Source organism: Dicentrarchus labrax, unplaced genomic scaffold (assembly GCF_905237075.1).
Source record: "Dicentrarchus labrax unplaced genomic scaffold, dlabrax2021, whole genome shotgun sequence".
NCBI classification, from domain to species: Eukaryota; Metazoa; Chordata; class Actinopteri; family Moronidae; genus Dicentrarchus; species Dicentrarchus labrax.
The window spans coordinates 17361506-17387579 of NW_026136710.1; the positions used below are offsets into that span (position 1 = coordinate 17361506).

A 26074-nucleotide genomic window follows, 5' to 3' on the forward strand; every position below is an offset into this window, starting at 1 on the left:
GATCAGAAATCAAGCTTTTCTGGAACTGTGCCATGCTGGGACAGCCCTCTACCAGTGATGTCATTGCTCAGTAGCCCCAGAGGACACTGCAGTTGTAGGCTGAATACAATATGTCTGCAGATGTAACGGTACAGTATATATGGGACGTATGAGTGAAGATGTTGGGAGAGGAAGACGGGCAGAGAGCGAGAGAGAGAGAGAGAGAGAGAGAGAGAGAGAGAGAGAGAGCATACATAATGCAAACAAATCTGCAGGAGGTTTGGGTTGAGGCTCCCTAAAAGAGGTCAGGTTATAAAATATTTACAGTAATCGGACATTTTGGTCCTTCATACAGATTCTGACGTCTGTGTATCTTGTCACAGTGTGTATGTACAGGTTTGTGAGGCATGCATGTTTCTATCAATCAATACAACATTTACAATATCTACATAGTTTTAACTGTTTGTTTGAATCTTTTATTCTCAATTTTTATGATATGTTGTATCTGTGGGGGTTCCTAAGTACAGAAACCACAATTTGTAAACTGTTTCCCATGTGTACTTGACCTTTTGTCAAACATTAGATTTTTATCAATCAATTTTTATCATTTTTATTTGATTATATCACTCTTTTTTAATTCTTCCTACTGTATCTTTATTACTACCTTTGCCCACAGCTTTTTTGGTTCGCCTTAATGGTGAAACAATTTATCAAAAAAAGGCTATGTAAGTCAGTCAAGTTATTAGTTTTATTCACAGATGACGTAGAAACTTTGTGACGATCAAAACTTTTATCAGCCATCAAAAGTCTTATCAGATGTGAATCAGAGGAACCCGACCGAGTATAATGTGCTATCTGTTGGTCGTTGCACTGTCACTCATATGACACTTAAACCATTACTGTAACTAGTATATTTCAGTTACAAAGACAACACTGACCCCTGGCTGTACTTTGAAAGTACTGTGACGACGTGGTACCGATTGTGATAGATCCCGTCATACACAGACAGATTATTAACAAAGAGCAGAACAATAATAAAACAATGTTTAAAATCTTCATGTGAATAATCATGTAAACAAGAGTGAAAATAGGTTCATTGTAGATTTCAAATGAAACTGAAATCACAGTTTTATCTTTTCTGATGACACCCTGAGTATTGACAATTCACTTGAGGGAAACGAAAAAAATTAAAAAGGTACAAAATGCAACTTCAAGTTGCAGGCAGTGTGGTAATCCAGTTTCTCTAGATCAGATAGTGGCAACCTTTACATTTTTTAACTTCACTTTCTAAAAAAAATCACAGATCACAATACAAATTTGCATGACACAACGTTAATCTCGTCACAGTTTCTGCTTTTAAATGTTTTATATCATTAAGTACAAACTGCATACAGTTTTTCTGGCTGTTTCCCAAAGCTAACCATACATTTACTACTGACCTTCTACTGTCCAGGCTGCCTAATCATGCTTGAGACAGGTGACACTTTTATTTTTCTGTCAAATCTACATGATCTGCCCTGGCACCGGTGGAATTATCTTCACAGGTTGCACTGTCTTGGAATGACAAGACTAGTTTTGGTGTGAACTAGTCAGTGTAATGACAATAAAGTTGTTTTTTTTTAAGTATTTTTTGGGGCTTTTATTGCCTTTATGATAGTGACAGCGGAAGACAGACAGGAAAGGGGGGCAGAGAGAGGGGATGACACGCAGCAAAGGGCCACAGGTCGGATTTGAACCCTAGGCTGCTGCAGCAAGGACTCAGCCTCGTGGGTCACCAGCTCTACCCACTGAGCTAACCAGGCGCCCCCTAATTATGATAAAGTTAACAAGCTGCTGTGAAATAATGTGAATTTAATCTCTTCTTTTTGCAATTAAAAAGGTGCATTTCAGCATCTGACTCTCAAATTGCAGATAATGTATGAAGTGTGCTTGAATGTAGATTCTAGAAAAAGTCCCTGTTGACAGTGACGAATCTTAAGGCAATTAAATAGAATTAGAAATATCTGACTAAAACCTACTGGTATGCCAACAGTAATGTAGACCAGCAGTTCCCAAACTCGTCAAGGACCCCGATAATAGATGCACATTAGACAACTGACCACCAATTTGAGAGGACGATGTCTTACGGAATCCCCTCTAAGTAATTAAAACATTTGTTTTTTTTATTTAATTAAGTCTTCAAAGTTAACCAATGATCAAATGGGCAACCTTATTAATTCCCTTGTTATTCCAACTCCCCAAAAATTTGTTAAAAGTTCAAATATTTTATTCTTTCTTTTGCTGGGGACCCCCTACAACCCACTCAAGGGCCCCTGTTTGTCCCTGAACCCCAGTTTGAAAACCACAAAAATATATGAGAGTTGTACTTATTAAGCTAAAACATTCAAAAGCACCAGTGCAGTCCTTCAAGGCCGTATGTGCTGCCATGTTCAGCATTTTTGAAGTGATATCAACATTCATCCGTTAGACTCAGATTTAAGTGTAAAGGTCTGGAAACAATCCAGTTAGTGGACTTTTACCCTGTGCATCCTCTAATGAGTGTGAGCTAGGCTCCAAAATAAAAGCTTAATATGCAGCTTCCACGCACTCTGCAGTGTCCCTGCATACCTCCCGTCTAAGGGCTCTGTGACTCCTCTGGCTCCTCTGCAATGGTGCGGTAATGCTGTGGCTGATTCTGAGCCAGGGGAGAGTCTGTTTGGGTAAACGGGGCCTGCCGACTCCACAGGGGTAGTCTCTGCAGGAACTTCCGAGATGTCACCAGATCACCGTAGCCCTGGCTGTGTGAGAAGGCGTAGCCAGACCGACGGGTGCTGATACGCCTGGCAGGTGGACGGCGAGGTGTAGGAGCTGGCAGTGCCTCCTTCCGCACCTTATGTCTCACCTAGAAGGGGACAGAGGGGCAGGTCTTTAATGTGGTCTTAATATGGATACATTTCCTCATTCAGGACAGTTTATTTTTCATTACTTCATATGCCTCTTGCATATGTGCACATATTCTTTATAGTTATAGATTCTAGCATTTCACACTACACACAAACTCCTGGCTTGTGTACGATTTTATGTAACATGTCACAGATGCAGGGACGGCAGCAGACAGAAAAAGTGAAGAACAAAGAGACAAAACATCAACAAATTTGTAGAGGAACATTTAAAAACAATGTTTTTTTTGTAACATGTATTTTCAATAAAACAATCTGTGCTTGAAAACGAGACCAAATGTATTAGTGTCTAAATAACTCCATTTAGTAACCCACAGGGTAATATGGGAAGGATTGAAATGACATATTGCCATTTAACATATTTGATTGTTCAGAACACGATAACTATAAAAACAGGGTGCATATAAGACAGGAGGGCTTAATAGTCTGTGTCGTGCATTATCTGACCTTGTCGTTGATGGTGGGCCGAAGCTGAATGAGAATGAAACGGAAAGCCACCACAGGCAGAATACAGAGGAGGGAGGTCAGGAATATGGTCAGCCAGACGTTAGGCTGGTTCAAAGAGTTTCTTGCTGTTCCTGGAGTTCCAAAAGCATCACACAGGCAGTCAGAATCACATAGTAAAAGGGTTTATTATACTCACATTATTGAATATGGCTAACTTTCAATGCATAAACAGCTAACAATGGAAGAGTGAGGATGCAGGTTTGTAAATGGAGACTGGCAACCCACTTCTTGCCTATTTTTTTTTGTACTGTTGGCCTTAATAAACCATATTTACCTGTACATATATAACCTCTCTGCCTCTATAAATGAGCTAAATCTACTCACCTATGAAGGGGAACGAGGAGGTGAAGATGAGAAACATGCCGTTGCTGTACATGGTGAATGTGACGGCAAAATAAGCGGCCAGGCTGCCCCATACAAAAAACTGGTTCACTGCCGTCCAGTAATCGGTGTCCAGACAGAGCTGAAAATTTTAATTTTGAATAATATAAATACATTTTATTAGTTTGGTGCTGTAAGAGGGGGTGGTATGAATAAAATCTAGTACATGTCATTTTATTGCAACAACATATATGACAATATGATAAAGACATTAATAAATAAAATAACCAAACTGAATTTTTTGGGGGGCTAATTCAGTGTATTCAATTCTTTAACAAAATCAAGGCACTTCATCACACTGATACAAACATCCTGCAGCTTTAGTGTGCCCATGCTTCTGGTGACAGGAACTGTATTCCTCACCTGTACGTTCATTACAACCAGTAGACAGGTCTGTGCCAATAAAGCAAAGGACTGATAGTCGGCGATGTCCTTCCCATCGTCTCGGACCGTGTCGTAAATGGCGGCCCACGGGATGAAGAACAGGATGAGGGAGCTGTAGCAGCTGTGCAACATACAGCGCACAAAGGCTTTCTTACTGAAGTACAGGTTCAGCTGGCCTGGAGTGTAGAGCTGAGGATACTGGAAACTCCAGCGGTCATTCACATCCTACAGAAACAGACGATTAGAGAAAGGGAAGAGAATTTGTCAAATACTGACAAATTATATGATATTAAACCATAAAAGAGCTATTTCAAACTCATGATTAATTGTCCCGTCTGAGCGCATACCTGGTCAAAGAGGCTCAGGCCAAGGACAGGAAGGGCTGTGTAAACCAAGTTGTACAAGGTGATGAACCACTCGTCGTATACAGTCTGTGAACAAGAACAACAAATACAATATTAAACAAGTACATACAGCATTAATAACATTATATGTGGTTATGTATTCTGGAACATTTTGAGAACAGTTTACAGTCTTGTATCCGTACAGTATACATCAGTATAACAGGTCACCAATAAATACTAGTGAATACTGTGTGCCTTACTAGATTCCTTTCTTTTTCACATGTAACCCATTTAACTATGTTCCAAAATTCCAATCCATGTTCCTCACCTGCGCAGAGAAGCCACAGAAGAAGGCGTACCAGAAATGCACAAAGGTGAAGGTGAAGTTCTTGTAGAAGAAATATCGTAGGAACTTGCACATGCGTAGGTAGGACCAGCGACCGTGCACCAGCAGGAGGCGCTGAAGGTAACGGAACTGGGCAAAGGAGTAGTCGCTGGAGAGAACTGCCTGCATGCCCTCCTGACCGCTGATCCCGACACCGATATGAGCAGCTGAAGGACAGACAGAAAAGGAAGAAACAGAATTCATACAATGAGAAACTAACTATTTTTCAGCTGTTTTATTTTTAATACAACTCTCTGGATCTTGTAATAGTGTTGAATGAGCTTACCCTTGATCATGCTGACATCATTGGCCCCATCCCCAATGGCCAGAGTGACAGCCTGCTTGTATTTCTTGACCAGCTGAACCACCTGGGCCTTCTGCAGAGGGGTGACCCTGCAGCAAATCACCGTCTGACACATACAAGCTGTCCTCAACAGCTCCATCTGCAAGTTCTTCTCCAGTGCAAAGGCCTGAGAACAATAGAGAAGGAAGGGTGTACAGGACCGTACTGAGGTCAGGAGTCCCCCCAATGCAACCATACCCCTCTAAAAAACGTCTAACCAAAATGAATGTCTGCGCCACACTGTCAGGAATATTGTCAATTCTAGTGAGAAAATTATGAATCCTCCCTTTTTCGTTAAACTAAAGGCAAATGTAAATTTACACAGTCTAAAAATACTGGAATCAGGCTGTACATTTCCAATGGTTATTTTTTAATTGTACAATGCCATCCCCCAGTGTGGTAACTTCTCAGACTGAGTAACTGTTTGGGCCCAGCCAGGCAACTTAATTTTTTTTAAAAACAGGACATCCAGCAGGACATTTTCTGTATGGAGGACATGTGGAGAGAAAGGGTACAACATTTCTTGTTGATTCAGCTACTCCTGAGAATAGTAATGTGCCTGAAAAAAGCCTTCTTACCAGACTGTGTCCATTTATAACTAGGCCATAATCTCCATCCACCTTCTCATCCTGCACAGTTTCTGTCCTCTGAAGCCAAAACAGGCCTGCGCGGGCCTTGATCACAGATGGCTCATCCACAGAATCTGGACACATTTTCCTTCTTGCATTCCTGACAACAGGGACATGGGGGCGGTAGGGTGAGTTAATAAAAAACATTTTTTTTCATTAATGGTATTTTTGGTGTTGTTTTTTCAAAAGAATGAGTTTGGACAGAAACAAAAGCTTTAACATCAACTCATACCTGCCAAAAGACTTAAAATATGATGCCAATAGGGCAATGCCAGTTTTTTTGTCCAATGATATTAAATTAAATTTAATCAGCCACCGTCAAAAGCGTCTGGTTTCAGAGTTTGGAGAAGTGTAAGCAATGTATTAAACAGTGTGTTTATCTGCTGTAAAGTAAGCTGCAATTGTTAGCATGTATAGCTAACTAGCTTAGCCTACTGCATCACATACAGTAGTAACTGAGTGTTACCTACTACACTTTCATCAATCTAAAATGACTGACTTACTGTAGCTCCTCTTTGACTCCTTCAGCTGTATTAGCTGCCACAACAAAAATGTCTCTCATCTCCTCCCTCAGCATGTTGCAGGAATAGCCGATATTCTCTGCCGTCTCTGTTTCACAACAACAACAATATTCAACAGGTTCATTTACAGGTGACACAGAATGTTTAGATGTGCCATGTGAACCCTTGGAAATGAGGCACAATGAGATTAACAGTGAGAGAATATGAGAACATATTTCACATTACATTCCTGTGTCACATCACCCATCTTGATATGTGTGATTTGACAGGGTTTATAAAATATGTGACACTGACCCTGTTTATCCCCAGTCAGCACCCAGATTTTGATGTCTGCTTTAGCCAGTTGCTCTATGGTCTGGGGCACGCCGTCCTGCAGCTTGTCCTCCACAGCTGTCGCTCCCAACAGCTTTAAAACACAGAGCACAGGGTGGCAATGGGAAAAGGTATTAGTCTGTGATTCTGTGTATTCTGTTTATGTTTAAAGCAATAAGTTTAAAACCATGTTATTTCTCTGGCAGAAAGAAAATTACTTAAAATGATAAAGCAGTGCTGGTGCTGGCACTTACATCTGCACAATAGATCTATTTGTTAGTCTGAGGCAGTTGTTTGATGGTGTGTCATCATTATTAATTTATGTGTTATGTGTATTTACGTGTTATGGAGCAGGATATACAGTATAGACTATCCAGTTATTCTCCAGATAAGCCGGCAACTAAACCACTAATGTAAAAGTTAACCAGCCAATTGTTGAGACATTCACACCAGTAATGTGTCAAAGTATTCAGCAGGTGAACTAACCAGCAGGTCTTTCTCTATCTCTTCATACAGTTCATCCAGTCTCTCCTCTCGTCCCTCCATGGCAGTGCTGGCCTCATGGTGGCGCTGTTTCCAGTCCTCCAAATACCTCTCATCCAAGTCCTTGTATGCCAGAGCAAGGGTACGGAGGCCGTCGCCTGCATACTCCTATTTTGGTTGGACAGTTCCAAGCAGTTAAAAACAGAAATCCTGATACATACACATCACAAAAGTCCAACTGCATCACTCACGTTGAGGTGTCCGATGGTAATTTCCTTTAGTTTGTTACAGGACGGGTGGAGTCTTTCAAAGATGATGGTGTCTGCTCCTTTGCAAAATAGAGTCACCTTGCCTTCGGGGCTACGCACTGAAAATCATGGTGGAAGTTGCTTAGCCAGGACAGAGTCATGAGGTTTGACAGGTTTGACAGTTTTGAAACTTGTTGCTTGGATCAACTTTAAGACAGATTACAAAATTTAAAGTATGAGTAATTTATAAAGTGTAACGTGACTTTGGTCATTTCTCATATTTACAAGGTTGCAGTTGACCAGTTGAAACAAAAATCATCGAAGTGTCCCTGAACACACTAACAGGATTTTTTTTTAAATGGTATTTTACCATGTGATTTTAGCTAGGATCAAAAACATGCAGACAACAAATTGTTCAGAGTGATAGTTTAAATTCCCAAATATGCCCTAAAAATATAGCAACTCATTCATTATTTTAACTATAACTAGACATTCTGATGCAACCTTCTCTTACCTATGACTGACATTCTCTTGCGCACATTATTGAAATCAAGAACAGCCAGAAGTTCATAAGTGACTGATCGGTCCATCTCCACGGCCGTGATGGTCTCTGGTGTGCGTGAGCGGAACACAAACCCGAAGTTTCTTGCTGCGGTCACTAGAGCACCCTCATCAGGAGACTGAGCCTGATAGTAGAGCTCCCCTGCCAGGAGATGAAGATGACAAGAGAGGAAAGGAAGAAAAGAAGTTATTACTACCACCGGAGAGCACCAACGTTATCAAATCATGTTGGCGTTAATACTTTTTGAAAAGACAGTTACTTAGGAATTGAATCTCATCCTGGAGTTGCTAAATGGTTAATATAAAGAGAAAAAGAGGAAACTGTATTATTCAGAACTGAGATCTAATTGTTATTTTTAAACCTTTTCAGTAATAAAAATGTCCATTAGAGGACGCTCACCCTCTTTCTTTTCCTCAGGCATGACGGTGTGGCACAGAGCCAGCAAGCGGAAGAAGGCCTGAGCCTCCAGGTTTCCCTCTCTCACCGTCTCCACCAGACTGTAGTCGTGAAACATGAACTTTGGATCCGCCAGCCTGTTCCAGGAGAAGTCCACTCTCTCTGTCTTCTGCAGAGAAAAAGAAGCAAAGAGAAGAAACAAAACAGAGTAATACAATCTTGACAAAAATCCAGAAAAATATACAATCACGTGTCAGTCATCTTACCTCTGTTATTTCCACCCTTTGTCCAGAAAAGTCAAACAGCTCCCCTGAATAACAGAGAAATATACTACAAAATCAACCCTTCAACCCATGCTGTGGTGTTCATTCAACTCCGTAGTTTTTATATAAGCACAGCTGCTCACCGTAAGCTTTCCCATTGATTGAGCACCTGTTGAAAGTCATGATGTTCTGCGTCAGGGTGCCGGTCTTGTCGCTGAAGATGTATTTGATCTGGCCCAGCTCCTCATTGAGCGTGGTGGTCCTCGCCTGGGCAGGAGTGTCATTCTTGGGGTAATACATCTTCCTGTCCCAGTCTATGTAGAAGCTGTTCCCCAGACGGATGATCTCCACACTGACATCAACACACACAGGGTCAGCGCGAGACAAGCCGGGACGCACAAAGACGGAACGACTTTAACTCTGAGCTTGATAACTTTGGTTGTTTTCTGGTTTTATTACCTGACGTAGAGAGAAATGGGCACCACCGTATTGAGGATGATGACGTAGGACCAGAAGGAAAGGAAGGATGAGAGAGCAGCATTAACCCCTTCATCACGAGGGAGGAAGACTGTGAACACTGACCCCTCCCTCACCTCCCAGATTCCATTGCCAATGGCCAAAACGGTGCACATAGATGCCAAGAAACCAAAGATCTGATGGATAAAAGATATCATACATCTTAATATTGCATTGATATCAATCGGGTTAAATTACTCTGCATTTAAAAATTAACACATTTTAATAAATGTAATGCATAAGTGAACTAGAGGGGCGTTAAGTAATCACTGACTTTTAATGACTTGTACTCTATCAGGAACAAGTAGGAGAGGAACAACACTGACAAGTTCCCTCCCAGCAGTAGCCATTGTAATTTTATTTTATTCTTTTTATTACTAAGTTTATTTCAAGACAGAAAGGACAACAGTCATGACCCAACTGCGTGTTTGTATATATTTTTGTCAGACACATTACAAATGTAACTTTTTAGTGCCCCCAATGTGTGTTACATGTATATACATAGCAATTAAAGTAGTAAATGACTCTTTAGGTGAGAGAAATGCGTAAAACATTTAAAAGTCACACCATGGAAAATATGTTTTCACCTAAATTGTACATGTGAGCTTATGTGTATTTGTAGTGTGCATAGACACAGGACTCACACACAACACCAGGACATTCATCAGGTGGTCGATGCTCGTCCGTTTGAATGTTGTCTTTCCACTGTTCTGCATCAGCTTGGTGTCGGGACCTGATAAAGGTTCAATCTCTTGTTCAGATACAGATACACTGACAATAATGTAGACAGAGGCATGTTTGCAGCATTGGCAGGGACTGTTCTGAAGGTAAAAAACCTGCCTCATATACTATTAATTATTAATAAGCAATGTGCAGTGGATTCTATCATAGTGTGAGTTACTTTCTTTCTCATCCTCACATGTCTATTTGTACTTCAGTCAGTCACTTCCTAACAAACAAGTGCATAGCTAGGGTTTGATTGAGGCTGCATCCCATTATTAAAACGTATGCTGTCTCAAACCTTGTGGTACAGCTGCGCTCAAAATATCTTTCTTTTTGTTTCAGTTTCAGTTTAATATGGTGGTGACTCAAGATTCACTGAGCAGTGACCAATAAAATAACGTAATGTAGGGTAAATATTCGGACCAATAAACTCTTATCAGTCGAAAGTCCAAAGTTAGTCCAAAGCATATATAAGGCTAACTGACTGCAGTTTATAACGTACAACAGCCAAAGATAAGTAGTAAGAAAGCAGCTTGGAAATGTTAATGATTCTACTTACCATTACCATTAGCCTTTAAAATGTATTTTTTATTATTCACTACGGTATTTAATACTGTATTTTCTGTCGGTCTCGTTGAATTTCTTCACTAGAACTGCTCTGTTAGTCGTGTGCAGCGTGAGCGCCCTCTACTGGGCCCCTGCAGAATTGAGCGGTGCACCCCAAATGTACCTGTATGCCGTCTCTCTCCATATGTCTTTGCACCGCGTTATCATGATGTCGTTAACGGTTGTAATAGGGTTTGAGCTTTAGCTGGTGAGAGTTTACCTCCGAAGACGACCACGCCGAAGCACCACTCGGTGTTCCTCAGGGTACATCCTCTGAGCAGAACCTTGTCGTTGTCCAAAGAGTAGGTCTGTCCGTCCAGAGTCAGGGTTCCTTTGAATTTGTCCAGACGGTTGTTGGGAGGCTCACATCGCACCTCACCTGAGAGAGACAGGTTAGCGTCAGCAGTGCAGGCTACAACCCCTGTGTGTGTGTGTGTGTGTGTGTGTGTGTGGTGAGTGTAGGCCAGTCAAAAACAGCATATTTTCATCTGGATTATAGTTAGAGCCCGACCCATATGGCATTATTGAGACTGAAAAAAAATCCACCGATTACAAATATGGCTGCCAATATAGTGAATTTCTGAGGTGGTTTTCTATGTAGATTTTCTCAAGATATACTCATGCAAAGCTACTCAGAAGCTGCTTTCTCAAACACATAACTTTTATTAAATGATAAGTAAAATATTCCTTAATGTGTTAAATGATATTTTTAAAAAAAAAACTATGTTTAGGGAATAATTGGATAACATATACGCTGATACCGATATGTCTGCGATAGGTCCAAATCGTCTGTAATTCCAGGCTACAGCTCCTGTGTATAAAAACATCTATATACTAGTGATATTATATATAGTGAGTAAAGGCCAGCCTATTTTCACCTTCATTATAGTGGTTTAAATGGCCATATTGGTAGCCTAATCAATCTTTTTATTTAACGCTAAATAGTTGACTTACCACTCTCTCTGTGGTGTGCAAAAAGCTTCTCATGCACCATCAATGTCCCAATGTCTTTACTGAAAATCCACCATAACCCTTTCCCCCTAAAATGGTAGTTAGTAAAGAATCCAGATTGCAGTTCTAAACATCTGTTTTAATGTCAACCGTTTTGAGCTCACCATTGAAGTGAGCCAGTGCCTCAATTCTGTCTCCCATGTCTCCAGTTACAGTCAGGGCCTGTTTCACCTTCAGATTGGTTTCACTGGGGGAGACCAAGAGGACATGAGAAGGATGCGACTGAAGGGAAATCCAAGACAGTGTGAGACATCAGCCGTCAGCCATACGCACACACACACACACACACACACACACACACACACACACACACACACTACTGCGCTCACCCATCTAATTCTGCTGTTTCTACGTAGACCAGATTCAGAGGCTCACTGCTGGACAGCAACAGAAGGTCCGCCTAAAAAAGCATTAAATGCAATTAGATGAGAAAATCTTTACCATCACTTGTGAGGACTTTGTCTTGGCCTGTTGTTATTGCTATAAACTTAAAGCATCAATGTGTATAGAACAGCAATATACTCTAAAATGCCGTAACGCGCACACAGTTAACGTTCCCTGGCAATTAGAAAAATAAATCAGGTTTTAATCGTAGCATCTCCATACTCACTGTGACAAACTGATTGTTCTCCAGTTTGATTATGTCTCCAACCTGAACGTTCTTCCATTTTTCCTTTCTCAGTCTGCCAAAAAATATATACATAACACATGCCATGAAATCACAACACTGCACCAAAATTCATGCAAAACATGACCTTTGAAAGCTCACATCTGCTTTACAGCTGTACATTTGTATTAACAAATAAATAATGTGAAATTGAAATGACTTACTCCCCATCGATGAGCACGTTGACGATGCGGTTATTCACTTGATTGTCGCTTTTGTGTCTGTTCTACTCAGATGATACAGGATGAGGAGAAAACAGTGTTCCTTTAGTCGCGACATTGTGACTGTTTTCTGTCCTAATACTGAGTTATTTAGATATTTATTCTTAAGGTTACAATTCCTGCTTACTATGTCATCGCTGGCGTCCTTGACTGCTGTCATAGACAGCACCAAAATGAGAGGGACAGCCGTGGTGAACCAAGAGAGAGAGGAGACTTGTGGGATTAACTGTCAACAGAACACACACATTTAAAATGCTTTAATACCTTAAATCTGTAGCATTAAATCTTTTCACTGGAATCCCATATTCTGTAAACTAAATTAGGCCAAATTGCTTCTCGGAATATTTTGTGGATTAACATTTTGCTAAATCAGTGGAAAGTCCAGTATATATACAGTCCACATTAACATCCATCACAGCGCTAGAGGAGGTAAACGAAGAAAAATGTCTACCTGAAGGAGCATGAGGAACAGGAAGTAGGCATTGGCGAGCCTCCGGAACTGCTCGAAGAGGTTACAGGGCAGGAAAGAGAAAATGTTGTATTTGGAGGTCTTGATGGCATTGTTCTGAAGCAGAGGAAATCGACACGTGACAAATATAGCTGACAGCCACAGTGGTGTTTACTCCCCACCTTATCTGTTGAACACACACCGTTTTTCTTTCTACTGTTTTCTACTTACAGCATAGTTGTAAGACAGGTTGAAAGGTCTGTCGTTAGCTCGCAAGTGTCTCTCCTCCTCTGTGACAAAATGATAGATTGAAAGCAAGAGAGGGATGAAGATGTTGCAGCAGCATTGGGAGAAAAGGGTCTGTCACTATAATCATCAAATACAAGTAGCATGTAAAACGTTGGAGTGCTTTTAGTCCACCCACTCAGAACAAGATGAACTCATATTTGCAGTGCAGTTTATAAGCGTCAGGCCTCACCTTTCTTTTCCTCTCCTCCACACAACTGGCCAAAGTATGACGCTACTGACCCCATCTTTAGCTCAGCGTCTCCATATTTCACACCTAGAGAAAGAGCATGTACTTATCACAGAGTGGTGTACAGTCGGTGAAGCACAGAGCCATTTGTTTAGAGCTAGACTCCACCGAGATAGCAACTGAAAGGGGAAACTGTGGCAAAAGTGAGGGGGAACCAGTTTATTTATGGTCACGTATGCGACTATTATGGTTCAGTGCAAATATCTATATACTGTATATAGGTATTAGCAGAGGGACTGAGTGATATTTGCAATATACAGGAAACATCTGCTGAAATGCATCGTCGTGAAGAAGAGCAAATGAGGGAAGATTTGTCCACTGAGTCCCCTTCCATCATTAACATTTGGTGATGTTATTACTGTAATGGGCTGATTACCTGATCCCGGAGACCATCATTTGACTTCTAGCTTTCACAGCCAACTGTAAGCTAAAGCACCCGAACATCACAGCATACATACAGATATAATGTGATTCCTGAGTCTGCAGTGAAAATGTGGAACTGTGTCGGGAAAATGGCGCGTTAGCTACAGTGCTCGAAAGTAAGGATGTCCCATTGTCCCGGGGACAATAAAAATAGCACTACAGATTTATCGACTTTTCGCTTCTCCAGCTCTCTTTATTTCAGCTTTATTTCTAAAAAAACGACAAATGTAACGACTCATTGAGACAATCAGGAAAAAGGTATTCAATTCATTCCCATCCTCCCATCCATGCTGCTCTGAGTAATCGCAGTCAACTGCTCTCTGGCAACATTTGGACTTTTTTAGATCAGGAAGAGAGTCTCTCTTCAGGCAACATCCTCGAGACTTTATCTGTGCTGCAGAGCTGTAAAGACATTGAGCCACTCCCTGCTCAACCCTTTGTACCAGAAAGAGATCTATGGCAGACAATCCATAACCACAAAGATTGAGATAACGATATGACCATGAACATTTGACTTGCTCAGAATCAAGCAAGAATTCAAAGACCTCGAATACACAACAGAAGAATCAGAAATAGTGTTTTTCCTGCATATTGGAAAAGCAGATCATTTCCAAAACGGAACAGGAAGAATTGATTTGGCATGTTTAACTCTCTGTTATCGTTCCACTCGTACTCACACAACTATGAAATTGAAGTTATTGTTATTTTAAAGTGATAAACCACTAGGCTTGGACTTTGATTAGTCATGTATTTCATATGTTTCCCAGTTCCTGAATGCAAATGAAAATCAGCCACATACCTCAAACAAAAATGTGATTTATTGTGTCCTTTAAGTCCTGCCCACACATCGACACAGGAACACAAGGCCAAAAGAAAAGAGAGGGGGAAAAACTACAAGTTACAATCCTCCCTCTGCTTCCGCCTCAGATAAAGGAAATCCAGGCCCTCGTCTGTGCTCCGTTTGGACGTCCAGGCTCCGACCTAGTCCCACACAGAGAAAGGGGGTTCAACTGGGGCCTCCAGTCGGATGAAAGACACGCAGGATGGACGACAGGTGAAGTGGTGTAGTGGTGAGAGAGGCGCCTACAGTAGAGGTTTCAGGTTCGTGCAGGAAGAGCTGGGATCCCCCTGCGCCTAACAGCTCAGGGCTTGAGCAAACAGTGCAGCGATCTTTGGACCTGGATGGTGTGGAGGGGCAGTAAAACAACAGTACAGGTGAATGTCTGTGGCCAATCAGGGCCAGCATTAAGGTTGGGATCTGGGCGGTCAGGTATGTAACACGCCTTGTGATGGGTGCGCATGCTCAGACTGAGGACTGATCTTTGCCATATTTTCAATAGCAGCTCCTTTAATCCTAGTCACATTCAGCCTCTTTCATAGGTGCAAGAAAGCCAGGCATCTGTTGCATTCTTGAAGGATAAAGAAATGACTTAATAATAGTGAGTTATGACAGCTCTGACTGATATACACATCCACCAGCTTTCAGAAATGGAATTTAATACCTGGGCTCCAACACAAAGGAACGCTGTGTAGTCCAGGGGACCTCAACATGAACCACTTGCTAAATTAGTTATTGTGTGTGTGTGTGTGATAGGTGTGTGTGCACGCAAGCACACAGACATAAACCTTTACCTGCAAGTGTGCACAGATGTGCATGCACAAAAATACACATAAAGTGGTAAAATAGACGTGATGATTGGAAGATGCAACTCTGACCTCAACAGGAAACACTAAAGCACGCTATGTGGTCCAATTTCCAGTCAAAGTGATTAAAAAAATTTCCTGGGCTGTAAACAAAAGAACAAATTGAGTTTCATAAGCAATTCCTCTGCCTGTTGAACAAGAGTTACCAATAGGAATATTCTCACTGGCTTTTCTGATTTGATTTAGGGATTCTGGTGCAATAATTCGGTATGTTCGGTATGATTTAATTAAATACATCTAAGTGTGTGTCTATGTCTACAGTGAGTGATTGCGCCCCAATAAGGAGGAATCTGTCCCATTTCTACAAAGTTAAAAATATTATCTATGAACTCAAGACTGAAGTCTTAACCAAAAATCAAAATAATAATACATAATATTGTTTTACTTGCTTTTAATTTTGCCTGTGCACGTAAATACTTTCACACCGCGAAACATATGACAAGAAGTGAAAAATTATACTTACAGCTGCCTGCAGCAAAAAAGATGTCCCATGTTAACATTTGAGTCATTTTTAAACGTCAGTTCACCCAAATTACAGGGGGAAAAATTGATCATTTTGCTATTATATCTCCTGGATTTCTGCTGCCACCAGAAAAATTCAACTTAGACTTTTTGTCTTGACAGTCAGACGCCTGACTAGTTCCATGATGTTATGGCTATGAATGAAATATTGATACATATTACACATACATATTCTTTAATTTATGTTCGCTACAGTTGGTGAAGGGGACAATAAATCTCGAGTTGATTTAATTAATAAGATTATTCCCCTGCAGTGCAATCTTACCGACTCTGTATTCCTAATCTAAAAAAACTGCACTTGCATTCAACTAGAGGAAATTAATTGGTGCAGTTCCAACTAAAGTGGAAAATAAATAAAAACATTTAAATTGTTAAGAACATTTCAATCAAAATCTGCAGTCAATGTCGTATCCTACTGTAAAAGAAGAGGTAGACTCATTAATAGATACTTCTCAAATACTTTATGCAAAATTCATTAATTGGAATGTTTACATGGTGACAACAACATTTCAGAGTAGTGACAATACAAAGAAAACACCACAAAAATTCAGTTACTGTGACTGATATAGTGTACTTGTTAACTATTGCAGTGACTTAATGATAGTGCAAGGGTTAACAAATTTAGAAAATGTAGAAATAAAAAAAAAACAACTTGGCACAAGGAACATGTATATTACAGAATGGCTTTGAAACATTTGCCCTCATAAACCAATAACAAAAATTATTCACAAAAGGATAATGAACTGTAACAAAGAGGAATGTGAATTTGTGATTTCTACAGGGTGTGATCAGTTTAAAAATGTGCACACATTGAGGTTCTCACATTATAGCAATATCTGTCCTTCATTAAGAGTAACATTTTAATATTCTTCAGTTCAGTTATGAACAAATTCACTGGCACACGTCTTGCTGTATACGACTCCTGTCCATAAAACTGAAACATGTCTTACAATACAGTGATTGATATTATTCCAAACTATTAAAGAGGATTAAGGATGAACATTTACAAAACACCGGAAAGGAACAGAACACAAAATATAACAGACTGCTAAGAAAACCCAGCCTAGATATAGCTACAACGTTTGTAATATCATCAAAGATAAAAAGTACAAAATGATGAGGAACATCACTTGGATTTGACATCATTATGGGCAGAGAAGTGGCCAATCCTCATTGCTGAGAGCCAAAGGAAATACAAGGATTAAAAAAAAAAAAAAAAAGATTTAAAAAGACATTTTGTTTGTTTTTTCACCAAAGTAAGGCCACTCATAGGAAGAGTAGAAGAAAACAGAGCAGGAAGATATATGTAAACCATGAGTAAATCTACACTCCTGATCAACTCAGTAGCCGAGGAGCTCGTGTTCAAATGTTCAGATATTTTTTTTGGAAGAAAAAGTTGTTACCTGAAAGTTCCAACATGTAATATTTCTTCACTACAAAAGAACAATTCTAAAAGACGGTTATCACTATTTTAAGTCGAGGACACAAGTCGCCAGCTTATTTAATAAAAAACACTAGGTTGTCGCTTTATTCAGAGGGTATGTATCTTGGTATGCAACTCTTCAGTTGAACTGCAGTTTACGTGTACAGCACTGCAGCAGCAACCTCTGTGCAAATTCTTCAAACACATGTCTGTTTCTCGGCAGTAAACAACATTTTAAATCGTGGGCTTTGAAAAAGCACAGACAAAACAAAATAAATATGTATAAAAAATAAATAAAATGGCTGCACCATTATGGTTTACACCAGGCCAACACAAGATAAGAGTTGTTAATGGAGCTGATACTAAATGAATATGGCCAGAATGAGTGTTCACATGGTTGGTGTTGTTTCTCATGAGGTTTTGATTTTAATCATGTTGTTCTTTGTTCTTTATTATTTACTGATCTAATCACTGCTGTCATTCCTGGGGGAACAGGAATGGAAACGTAACATGGCAAGGCACACATTTAATTGAACAATCCTTTAAATTCAGGGGTCAAATTATGGGTCATCATTAAGTACCTTCTTGTGACACAAAATTAGCTTCTTTTCCTCATCTTCACTTCCACTTTATTCAATAATTGACAAGACTTAAAAAACTAGAACGTTATTCATTCATCAAACAAAAGACCCCTTCATAGATAAACCATACAGTACTTTCACATTTACTCAAACCATCACAGTGGAGCTACCGAACAGGGCATTCAAAAGACTTTTTTTTTTTTAACTTCACATTCACAGTTTGTAGAGTGTAAGGCATCAAACACACGGCCACGGTTTGAGGGGTTTAGGTGGGGTTATTGCACAACAACACTGGGGGAGGTGTGGGAACTTGTTTGGGCCCTCCAGCGGGGCCTGGCATCCTCTGTTCCCTTGAGGCTATGGCGTGCACACTGACAAGGACGGGTAAAAGAATAAACACAAAAAAAAGGTTTAATGACTGAGTACGTGGTCACTGGCAAGTAAAACAGCTGGTGAATGTGAAGGTTGAGTGAGCCGGTGTCTGTGGTTGTGTGCTGTACAGTAGCTCGGTTAAATAATGGGAGTGTTTGAGAAACACTAATGGGAGTGTTTGAGGAACACTAAAAGCGTGTTTGTCCAAAATACCCAGAGTGTGAACGTGACAGTGTGTCGGTGAGCTTGGCAAGGCGCCACCAAACAGTCAACAGCAGCTAAGACACATCAAGGGTCTAACAGAGTCCATATGGCCGTCTACGGAAAATAATTCCCTGCTTTTCGACATGAGATCATTCTCTTTTGTTAAATTAGGAAACCTTCCATCCTTTCAGTCTTTCTCCCTCCATCTCCAGCTCTCCTCATCTGCCCTCTTCGGCCGAACGAGTCTCTGATTTCAGCCTCACGAACTCCTTGGCCACGTCGTCGTTGGAGCGCTGGGACAGGATCCGCATGGCGGTGAGGCCTGTGTCGTCCATCTGGATGCGCTGGCCGAGTGGGCACCAGCAGGCGCAGTTGCCCTTCCCAGTGATTTCTCTCAATTGTATCACGGCCAAGCCGACCACTCTGTCGGCGCGGCCGAAGCAGTAGTCTTTGACACAGACCTGCAGCTCGTAGCACTCGAAGCCTTCCTGTTTACCCAGAACACTGTGGGGAGGGAACACAGATGAGCATTCAGTCATTCAATAACACAACAGTTGGTTAGTAAACTTAATGTTGCACTAGACAAGAAGTTTTCATTCTTTCATTTCTGTCGATGGACTAATCGATAAAGCAACTAATTGTTGCAGCTCTATGAAATCTGATGTCACATACATCATTCTAAGCGTCACATTTTTTAAATATCTGCTTCTTAGAGCCAGTTGGGGTAACTAGTTACCAAGTTTCCTCATGTCGCTGTGACTGTGGAAAACATACTGTACATGTGTACTGTAAACGAAAGAGAAACCTTTACATAGATACTGATGCTGCTGAATAACAAAAACAATATAAAAGACCTATCTACACATCTGTATAACTTAAAAAGCAGTGAATGCTTACAATTGGAAGTTCTCATTGAACTTGGGAGACCAGCTGTTATTCTTGGATTTGGTCTGGAATTTGCGTTTCTTGTCGCTGAGGTGAGGCCCGAACATGGTGATCTCCACAAAGGGTCGGAACATGCCGGACGTCTGCCATTTTAGGTCATTGGCTCCCACAACTAAATGTGTAAAAACACAGATACACAGAGGAAGAGGATGATGTAATCAGAAGGGAACACATGGCTATGTATTTTATGTATGAATTTAGCATCATGGTTTGAAAACTCAACCAGACCTTTGACGGACACTTTCCGCTCCCCATTGCCAGGATGAGTGTGCAGTTCGATCTGGACAGCCACCTCACCTATTGGCTTGTCCACGCCTGAACCTGGTTTAAGGTACATCCAGATACATAAATTAGCTAAATTGTTACAGATAAGGCGGAAAGAAACATTCATTGACATTGCAGAGTCAGTATGAGAAGGTGGAGAGGTTGGGTTAGGGTTAGCCCCACCCACCTTAGCAGCACAGAGTGACAGAACCAAAATGTACAAAGGGAGAGCGGGTGGGGAAGGAGGGGAGGGCTGGCAGATCAATGAAACCTACCCCTGCTGGGCTGTATTTTTTCATTGGGAGTTAACCGAATACCCTTTCCATTGTGCACTGGCACGCAGGCAGCACAGGAGATAAAGAGATAACAGCAATAACATGTCAGCATCAACAACAAATACACAAAATACAGATGCAAACCTTAAAAGTATTCAGTGAAAAGCCTCCATTATCAAACACGCACATAGTGCCCTCTCCTGGTCTAGATGTATTATTAAAGCAGTGGTCTGAAGTACCTTGTGCATGTTGGGTGGTCACAAAGGTCTTGATGAGCGTGTCTGTTGTCTGGGTGTAGAGGGACAGAGCGTGGCGTAGTGAGGACAGCTCAGGACTCTTCTCCAGGAATGCCTTCTTCAGCCCGTTGCCTCCTGCATGGAAGTATTGCTATAAAAAGGAAACAGATGGTGAGTCAGCACTTAAACATCTGGAAGAACAACTGGAGGTTTGTTGTATTTTGGTCAAAATATTAGGATATATTCAAGTTTGATGGTTTGGGGGTGTTCAGTGTTATAAGAACATTACAGAGATCAGCAGCTAAACAAGTAAACAAGGTGAGGTTTTTGCTCCTGGTAGATACATGTTGAGTCTCACAGTGAAGTCAACTTATTGCATTCTGAATACAATCAATAATTGTGGCAGCAAATAAGGTCCGAGCTTGAAATGGACAGAATTTTCCTTTAATTTGGAAAAAGATAACTGCAATTCCATGATTTGAAACTAAAGAGTAAAAACTGAAGGTTAGGTTTAAACCAAATTAATCTTTCCAAAATTATCTGGCCACTAATCCTGCTTTGTAAAATTCACCCCTCATTTCAACCACTTTACCCTACACACACTTTCCCCTGACCTGTTAAATCACACAACTTATGGTCACAAGCCGCTTACATAACCTTTCAGGGTCCCTGATTAATGGATGAATAGTTGATGAGGCTAATTTGACCCGTCTACCCCTGGCATCCTAATGAAACCAAAACCCGCAGTATAAACTGACCTTGATAGTGTCCAGTGCCACATCCATGACAGCGCACTGCCTGGGAGAGAGGCTTTTAGCCTCCCCTGCCATGTGATCCTGCACATGCAAACAGATTGGTTAATTCTACAAAAATAGATTTACTTCCTCTCAATGAGTCATTTTGTGGTCAGAGTTTGGTGAAACTGAGCCACAGGGGGACATTTAACATGGTGTTAAACATATGAAGGCGTTAAAATACCTTGAGTTTGGAGAGCTGACCCAGTTCTTTTGCAGCTGAGAGAATCTGTGCACCCTGGAAAAAAAGAACAAAGAAAAATATGAAATTTGAGTTGCTGCTCTTTTTCTCGTTTCATTTCTGCACTTCGAAGTCACACACACAAACATTAGACTGATGATGCTGCATGTTGTTGAGCTTACAAAGGTATCGTTCCCCTGCGGCAGGACAATAGTCTTCTCCAGGCTGCTCATTACAATCCTCCACAGCTCCTTGAGCACACGTTTCAGTACAGTCTTCTCACAGACGGTGGCAAACAGTGTCAGCCTGCAAAAAACATGCAAACACACACAAATACATAGACACAAGTTGATGAGAGCGTGTTAACCCTAATTGGTGCAAGTAGGGTTGAAAATTGTTCTAAAAACTAAATTATTTCTGCTGGATCATAATCGGGACAGAGATTTAGGACACGAAAGAAGAAAAAGGAAACAACAAACAGGACAGAAATGAATTAATATACAGGGCGTCAATAAATAAATAGACGGAGGAGATTGCACCTATCGAAGTGGCTAAAAACATGGTAATATTATCAAACAGTCTCAAATCTTAGTTAATCCACTCACCTTCCATCCAGGAAATCCATGAGTGGCCGTAGCATGTTGTCAGAGTCGGCGTCCACCTGGTTTTTGTTGTTGGCGTTGAGCGGTCCTTTGATCTGGTACAGCAGAGACGCCATCTGTCGCATGCATTCATTGATACGGCTCTGGAAACTGTAAAGAGACAAAAAAAAAAAAAGATCTATCAACACAAATGCTTGTGATGTTACTGATTTAACTGTAAATGTATGCAAGTGTGTGTGGTTGTGTGTCTGTTTAGGGGTGAGGATTAGGCTACCTGTTCCCGAATGTGCTGCTGAGCTCATCCAGCACGTTGTTCAGCTTCACCTGCAGGTCGTTCAGTAAGTCACTGGCCTCTGTGTCCATCTGCAAAAAGGCAAGCAGACAGAATCCAGTTAGTGAGGATTTGATTGATAAAAGCACACTGGCGACAGTCGATCTGTCTCGCTTCATAACAAGGGAATCAAAGTAAAAGGTAGGAGAGGGTGTCCTGTATTGTTTGTATTCTGTACTCCTGTAGCTGAGAAATGTCCATCACAAGCACCATGATTGTAGTTTGTAGGAAAAAAAATGAATACAATTGAACACATACAGCTGAGTAAACCCACCTTTTTACCAGCAGTCTCCAACTTTCAAAGGGAGTGCATTGAAAAAAAGTTTAAAGTTTAATGCCGCAGGAGATGTATGTCTTACAAGTAGTGAGTCTCACAAGCACAGGGTGAGGGAACAAGTAGGAAAGTGAAAGATCCATGAATTAACTCCAGTATACCTAACACAGGTATACCTTGGCATCATCTAAATAAGCACAGCCTGCAGGGGAGCTAAGCCATACGGATGAAGCCATGGTGTGGCTCATTAAGTCAATGATCCATTGGCCTTTTGATGCATGGTTTGTCAGGGCCGCATAGCACCATTAGTGAGGAAAGACTGAAACATTTCTGCTACGCAGCACAAGGGAAGGCTTTGGGGGACAAAAAGGCAGCTAGAAATGGATGGTGTTCTGTTTGTAATGTGCTGTATGCTTTTTGTTTTGCCTGAGAGTGTTTTTGTACGCATGGGGATATTAATATGCATGAGTCTGTACACCTACACTCACCTTCTTGTCTTCAAATGCGCTTTCAGTCTACGACAGCACAGACAGGTGGAGGGTAACAGAGGACAACCTCAATTAACTCAATGAAGTCATTTACCATTTGGAATTTGATGTTCATTTATATCATGTGGGAAACTACAGAGGATTGATGGTCATCATGTAAAGTGCTGTGGCAGCAGATAAACCCTAGGTGTGCACGTAACCTACCTTTTCTACCGGAGCATCCATCTATGTGTGGTAGGATTTTTTTTTTTTTTTTTTTTTGAAAACAGAAATAAAATGAAAAACCGTCAAAACAAAATCCTGTTCTGTTGTGACAACACTGAAGGAACTATGTGATCAAACAACTAGGCAACAAATAAATACTAGAGGATCTCCAACATTAGGTTTTACTAAGAGCCACTTGAAATTAAACTTTCATACAACACCACAAATACTGCAGGTTTTATCACACTGGAAAGCATTATGCTCTGTTTATAACACTGGCACCCACCTTCTCTGTGTCAGTCTATTGCAGACAAAAAAAAAGAGTTACAAAGAAAACATAAGTTATAGAAAAGATACAATAAAAAGTTTTGTATTTCGGGGGACATGAGTGAGCAGTTTAGAGGAAAAGTCAGGGAAAATGCCACTGTTAGAAGGTGAAAACTCGAGGTGGAAATCACCACAGATGACGGTAAAAACTGCACACAATAAACTGCACCATGATAACCACAGGGACGTCTTGTTTTAGTAGGACTGAGAATCACTGTGATATTGCTGGGAGTAGGAAGAACGATGGACGAGAATGAGAGGTTAAAACCACTTCAGACTGTAACAAACCTCAACCTCAATTTTCTCCCCTGCTTCCCCTACTTCCTCCTCCTCCTTCTCCTCCTCCTCCTCCTCCTCACTCTCCTCAAACTAGGAGGGGCAGTGAAAAGACAACACAGAATAATGAAGTTTCAGTCTCCTTGCTGCAAACACCACAACCACATTCAACAAAAGGATGCTCTTTCAAGCTAATTTCGGCGTCTCTACTTCCAAATAAATATTACAAGTGATGCAATATTTCCACAAGTAGTGACATGAACATGTGAGTATATGCAGTCATGTATCACGAAACATGCCTGCATATACAGTGAACTTGCCTGCCATGCTAGCATTCTATTGTTGCACTAGGAAAGAGAGGAAAAATATTGTTACTTCACTCTTCTAAAAAAATATCTTCTTTTGTTAATATATTATACAATTGTATTGTTTTATTTATTGATCTGTTCCATGTTTTAAATAATTATGCCAGATTTAATCTGGTTTGATTTTTCCCTAGCTGTTACATGTAAAATAATAATAATATCTATTTTGATGGAATACTGACATTGATGCAATTCAGTTTGTTATTCCGCATTACAAAATGAGGGTAGCTAAATCTAAAAAACCAGGGAAACCCCCCCCAACTCCTGCAAAGGGTAATTAATTAGCATATCTCAGACAGTACTGTAATATGATCCTCAAACACCATTCTACCATTCTACCTTTTCTCATTCTCGGGATTTCCCTCCATGTTAATAAGCCACTCACTTCGAGACACAAACTCTAGTGATCTCTCACGTGTAACATCTTTTCACTTCCACCACATTATGACATGATGCGATAATCATTGGACAGGCAAAATTAGAAGAAAACTTTCCTCAATGTGACTTTTCCAAACTACTAACTTAAGATAAAGCTTAAAATCAAGCAGGTTCAGGAATACTAACACTGAAAGAAACACCAACCAATTATTATTATTAGCCATGAAAAGACTTTTTCCACCTGTGTATCCTATTATGTAGGGATAGTACCACAATTCTGTACATTTTGGTTCTCAGACAATGATTCTCTAATGACTTGGTAAACCTGACTTTTCCTCTAGCACTACCATGAGCTTCTATGTAAAGATTTTTTAGTTTAGTCCTAATACAGTGCTGCAACTACACCACGGCTGCATGACTTCAACATCACCACCACTAAACTTTCAACTTGTAATTAAATGTGTAATTAAATTTCTACAAGTTGGAAAGTTTGAGTCAGAACAGTTTGTAAGAGTGCAAGTGTAAACACAACAAGGCTGTAAAGACAGACTAGTGAGAAGATTAGTCTTTTTGTTCAACGTGGCTTTGAGACAAGGGCAAAAATGCAAACTCATTTCCCGGGTTATATCTTTTTTTTTTTCTATTAGCAAAAGCTACTAGACTAGAACAGTTAAGCTACTGTCAATGCTGAAGAGGGGTTGGCTATGTAAGATTGGGGATCTATTGGTCTCTACACTTAAGTTCAAACTACTACTTAAGAACCTAAACCGCTACCATCCACAGTACCCACCACAGCCTTTGCTTCCTCTTTCTCAGTCGCGGCCTGCTGTCCAAGCCAGACGAAGAGGGGGGGAAAAAAATCAATACAGGGGTGTACTGCACACCAATAAACTGATTAAACAACTTAAAGATGTACTTTCATATGTATAAATGCCTGTTTAAGCCCTGCTCAGATTATGATGAAAACCTACCTCCTCCTCTCCTGCCTCCTCTTCCTCTTCCACAATTTCTGCATCTTGCTTGAATTTTAAGTGAAGACAGTGGTTGAAACTTTAACTACAGTGTCCAACAGCTACAACCATACAACCGACCTAGCACTACAACAATATATACTATGCTACAGCTACATTAAAAGCATAGTATGGATTCAAAGCAGAGGGAGGTCAAAGCTGGAAAAGGAGCTATTGATTGTCCTTACTGTAGCTATACTAAGGACACTAATACAGAGGACATGATTTAATTAAGTCTCCGCCTCAATATGTCCTAGCCCATTAGGCAGTGCAGGGTTTAATCTCTGTCAGTGTTGATCTATGGTACAGCATCACATCAGACACCGAGAGGGCATATAGACCATTCTAACAACCTGAATGCAACATAAAATAGCATTCACAGCACGAACAACTTCCACTATGGCCTTGTCTAATCCTTCATAGGCTCTGAACTACCACTACTGTACATACCCGCGCTTCTTCTGTTGCAATCTGATATGCGAGAGACACAGA

General features: G+C 40.7%; 2 protein-coding genes across 10 annotated transcripts in view; both read right to left on the reverse strand.

Annotated features, from left to right (window-relative positions):
* Nucleotides 1–708: 708 nt before the first annotated feature.
* On the reverse strand, nt 709–14988 carry LOC127370893 (phospholipid-transporting ATPase ID-like). Its single transcript, XM_051413373.1, has 28 exons — nt 14626–14988; nt 13347–13430; nt 13100–13158; nt 12872–12985; nt 12548–12646; nt 12364–12425; nt 12143–12215; nt 11862–11932; nt 11637–11719; nt 10742–10900; nt 9837–9925; nt 9136–9329; nt 8820–9028; nt 8680–8723; nt 8417–8582; nt 7970–8158; nt 7459–7574; nt 7211–7375; nt 6707–6818; nt 6395–6500; nt 5841–5991; nt 5206–5389; nt 4863–5086; nt 4538–4621; nt 4170–4415; nt 3750–3888; nt 3366–3496; nt 709–2860 (listed from the first exon to the last, which is right to left on the reverse strand). Exons 2-28 carry the CDS (start codon nt 13399–13401, stop codon nt 2594–2596), a joined length of 3591 nt encoding a protein of 1196 aa, XP_051269333.1. The 5' UTR covers nt 13402–13430; nt 14626–14988; the 3' UTR covers nt 709–2593.
* Nucleotides 14989–16498: 1510 nt separating this feature from the next.
* LOC127370892 (protein unc-13 homolog B) overlaps nt 16499–26074 on the reverse strand; it is a 67080-nt gene continuing 57504 nt past the window's right edge. For 5 of the 9 annotated variants that reach the window (XM_051413363.1, XM_051413362.1, XM_051413370.1 and 2 more), the window contains 10 exons: nt 22204–22292; nt 21933–22079; nt 21510–21633; nt 21331–21384; nt 21111–21188; nt 20356–20503; nt 20117–20173; nt 19806–19898; nt 19530–19689; nt 16499–19136 (listed from right to left, as the gene is read on the reverse strand). In XM_051413363.1, coding sequence (XP_051269323.1) covers nt 18851–19136; nt 19530–19689; nt 19806–19898; nt 20117–20173; nt 20356–20503; nt 21111–21188; nt 21331–21384; nt 21510–21633; nt 21933–22079; nt 22204–22292 — 1236 coding nt within the window. In that variant the 3' untranslated portion in view covers nt 16499–18850. Of the gene's footprint in view, nt 19137–19529; nt 19690–19805; nt 19899–20116; nt 20174–20355; nt 20504–21110; nt 21189–21330; nt 21385–21509; nt 21634–21932; nt 22080–22203; nt 22293–22535; nt 24177–25374; nt 26054–26074 lie in introns of those variants that run through there. The other 4 variants (XM_051413365.1, XM_051413367.1, XM_051413366.1 and 1 more) reach the window with 4 other exon arrangements.

What these genes read in the sequence shown, in the direction of transcription:
- LOC127370893 (XM_051413373.1), bottom strand. Translation starts at nt 13,401, where the DNA reads ATGGGGTCAGTAGCGTCATACTTTGGCCAGTTGTGTGGAGGAGAGGAA. An exon ending in AAAGGGTGGAAATAACAGAG is followed by an intron (nt 8,583 to 8,679) that starts GTAAGATGACTG and finishes TTTTCTCTGCAG; the next exon opens with AAGACAGAGAGAGTGGACTT. An exon ending in GCCTGAGCCTCTTTGACCAG is followed by an intron (nt 4,416 to 4,537) that starts GTATGCGCTCAG and finishes CTGTTTCTGTAG; the next exon opens with GATGTGAATGACCGCTGGAG.